The sequence below is a fragment of the Otolemur garnettii genome, unplaced genomic scaffold, assembly GCF_000181295.1.
Source record: "Otolemur garnettii isolate 467f Iridium unplaced genomic scaffold, OtoGar3 scaffold00271, whole genome shotgun sequence".
In the NCBI taxonomy this organism is placed as follows: Eukaryota; Metazoa; Chordata; class Mammalia; order Primates; family Galagidae; genus Otolemur; species Otolemur garnettii.
The window spans coordinates 1,070,685-1,073,233 of NW_003852666.1; the positions used below are offsets into that span (position 1 = coordinate 1,070,685).

At 31.5% G+C, this 2,549-nt stretch overlaps 1 protein-coding gene across 1 annotated transcript in view; it reads right to left on the minus strand.

Annotated features, from left to right (window-relative positions):
• The window catches only part of PIK3C2G (phosphatidylinositol-4-phosphate 3-kinase catalytic subunit type 2 gamma), a 372,023-nt gene that overhangs the window by 367,381 nt on the left and 2,093 nt on the right, over positions 1-2,549 (minus strand). The window contains exon 2 of the mRNA XM_023508742.1: positions 960-1,042. Coding sequence (XP_023364510.1) covers positions 960-1,042 — 83 coding nt within the window. The remainder of the gene's footprint in view (positions 1-959; positions 1,043-2,549) is intronic.

Below are 2,549 nucleotides of genomic sequence, written 5' to 3' on the forward strand. Positions count from 1 at the left end.
TTCATTAACTATTGAACATTTTAATAGAGTTGAGGTTTGTTTTATATTTCTATGTCCATTCCTTTTAATCTTTCCAATACGCTTTATAGATTTTTTTTTTCAGTCAGAAACCTTGCTTTTTTGTTTACTTGTTTGCTTTAAATATAAATATCTCATGAATGAACTAGTTATTATGCACTAAAATGGCCTTTCAATTCATGATTAAATAAATGGTTCAAATCTTTACGGGTCATTCAGTAGTAAGTTAAAGCTTATCAAAATTTTACTGAATATGGTTCAAACTACACTTCTAAATGCATTAAATCAAGAGAACTAAAATGTAAATTCATTGGTTTTTCCAATCCTTCAGGAACCTCAGAAACAATAGAGATAGCATTACGTAAATTTTAATTGCAAGTGAGAAATTGGTCTTTTATAAAAGGTAACCACCATTCTATCCTACGTTCATTTTTAGATGAGCAAGAAAAATCAGTGATAGATTTCATAATGTCTCCTTGTGATCAAATTTGTTTTTCAGTGATTAACACACACACATTTATTTAAACTCTGCCAACCCATTCATAATAATATCGAACTATTAAGAGAAAGGCATTGTCATGATATTAAATAGAATGTCCTAGGTCGGAGTGATAAACTGTGTTAATCTGGGAGTTAGTCATTTATGTCATTGAATAAGAAACTAGTTCACTGTAAATCAAACTACTACAATCAACAAAGATAGCTCTGACTTTATGAAACATTCAAGTTTAAACAAATGTTTAAGAGAAAAACATCCATTCTCCTCTAAAATCATTAATAGAGTTGATTTATGAACTAATTTGTCAAAATTTTCTATTTTTCATGGTATTTAAAATTATAGGACTTTGATGTTTTATATGCAAAATTAATCAGTTCAGTGATGTAAAAATAGACAAATTAAGCATGGAAACGTCAAATTTTAACAAAATAGCAACACTTACTTTTTTACTTTGTCACAAAAGGAGGCCAGACTCATATTACTGCCTTCAGGTACTTCAATGAGCTGGATGGAACAACCTATGGGCTTAAAATAAAAACTGCTAAATTAGTATAATTTAGTGTACAGGAAAGATTAATACAATTCTATAATTATATCTTCTTTTAAAGATCCATTCATATTTTGTTAATTTTTAAAAATGTTTTAAATGGAAGTAATATTTACATACAGAAAAGTGCATAGATCTTAAATATATTAAGTTTTGCGGAATGCATGCAACTATGCTATCAATACCCAAAGGGGAGTATAGACCGTTTTCCTCATTTTACAAATCTCCTGTTTGTCTCCCACATCTACTTTTTGTCAGTCTGCATCCCTATTTGATAACTACTATTATTCAGATTTTTATCACCACTGATTAGGTATATGGACTTTTCTGATTCTGGCTTCATTCACTTAAATTTAAAACATTTAAGATCCCATTCATGTCGCGTATGTCAATTGTTCATCATTCTTATTGCTCAGTAGTACTCTATTATGTGACTATGTCACGATTTGTCTAGCCATGTTCTTGTTGATTGACATTTTGATTTTTAGATATAGGGTATAATGTGTCTACGTGGGATTGACTTTGTATTTATTCTGTTTGAATTTATTGAGGTTTTTAGATCTGGAATTTAATGTTTTCCTACCAAATGGAGACATTTTCTGATCATTATTTCTTCAAATTAATTGTCTTTCTTCTCTCTTGCTGGCATTCCACTTGTCTGTATACTATGCTACTTGTCTTAAAGTCTCTGAATCTCCTCTCCTTTTAATATAATTCCTGTATTTTTCTCTTCTTCAATTAAGATAATTTCTATTGTTTTGCTTTCAAGTTTACTATTTCCCCCCATCATTTTCGATCTCCTTTTAAGAACACCTCTTTATTTTTATTATACATATTAAATATATCATTTTTTATTATAGGTTTTAGATTTTCAACACTAAAATTGGCTTTTTAAAAATAGTTCCGAATTTTCTGCGGAGATTATCACTGGGCTAACCAGTATGACTTCTTTTACTTTCTCTACTTGCCCATACCTTTTCCTTTTTTTGCAGGTTTTTTTTTTTTTTGGCCAGTGCTGGGTTTGAACCTACCACCTCCAGTATATGGGACCAGTGTCCTACTCCTTTGCGGCACAGGTGCAGCCCCTTGCACATACCTTTATTAACCACTTTAAAGTCCCAAACTGTTAATTCTAACACCAGGACAATCTCATAGGTTCCCGCCACTGACAAAGTTATTTCCTTGATTGTGGGCCAAAATCCCCCACTTCTTTATGTATATATGCATTTGGTATTATATGTGGGATATTGTAGATGGCACATTATTGAATATGTTTTTAAATTTTTTCAAAAAAATGTGCAGTTTTCTTCTGGCAGGCAGTTAAATCCATTGGACCTGCCGGCCTTGTTTTTAATCTTCTGTTAGGCCATGTCTCTTTTAGCTGATGTAGCGTTCACTTCAGAGCATGATTTTACTCTTAAGACATGGCTTAGGGGAATCTCATTTTAATAACTGAAGGGCTCAGCTCTGTCACGAGCTAGGCAA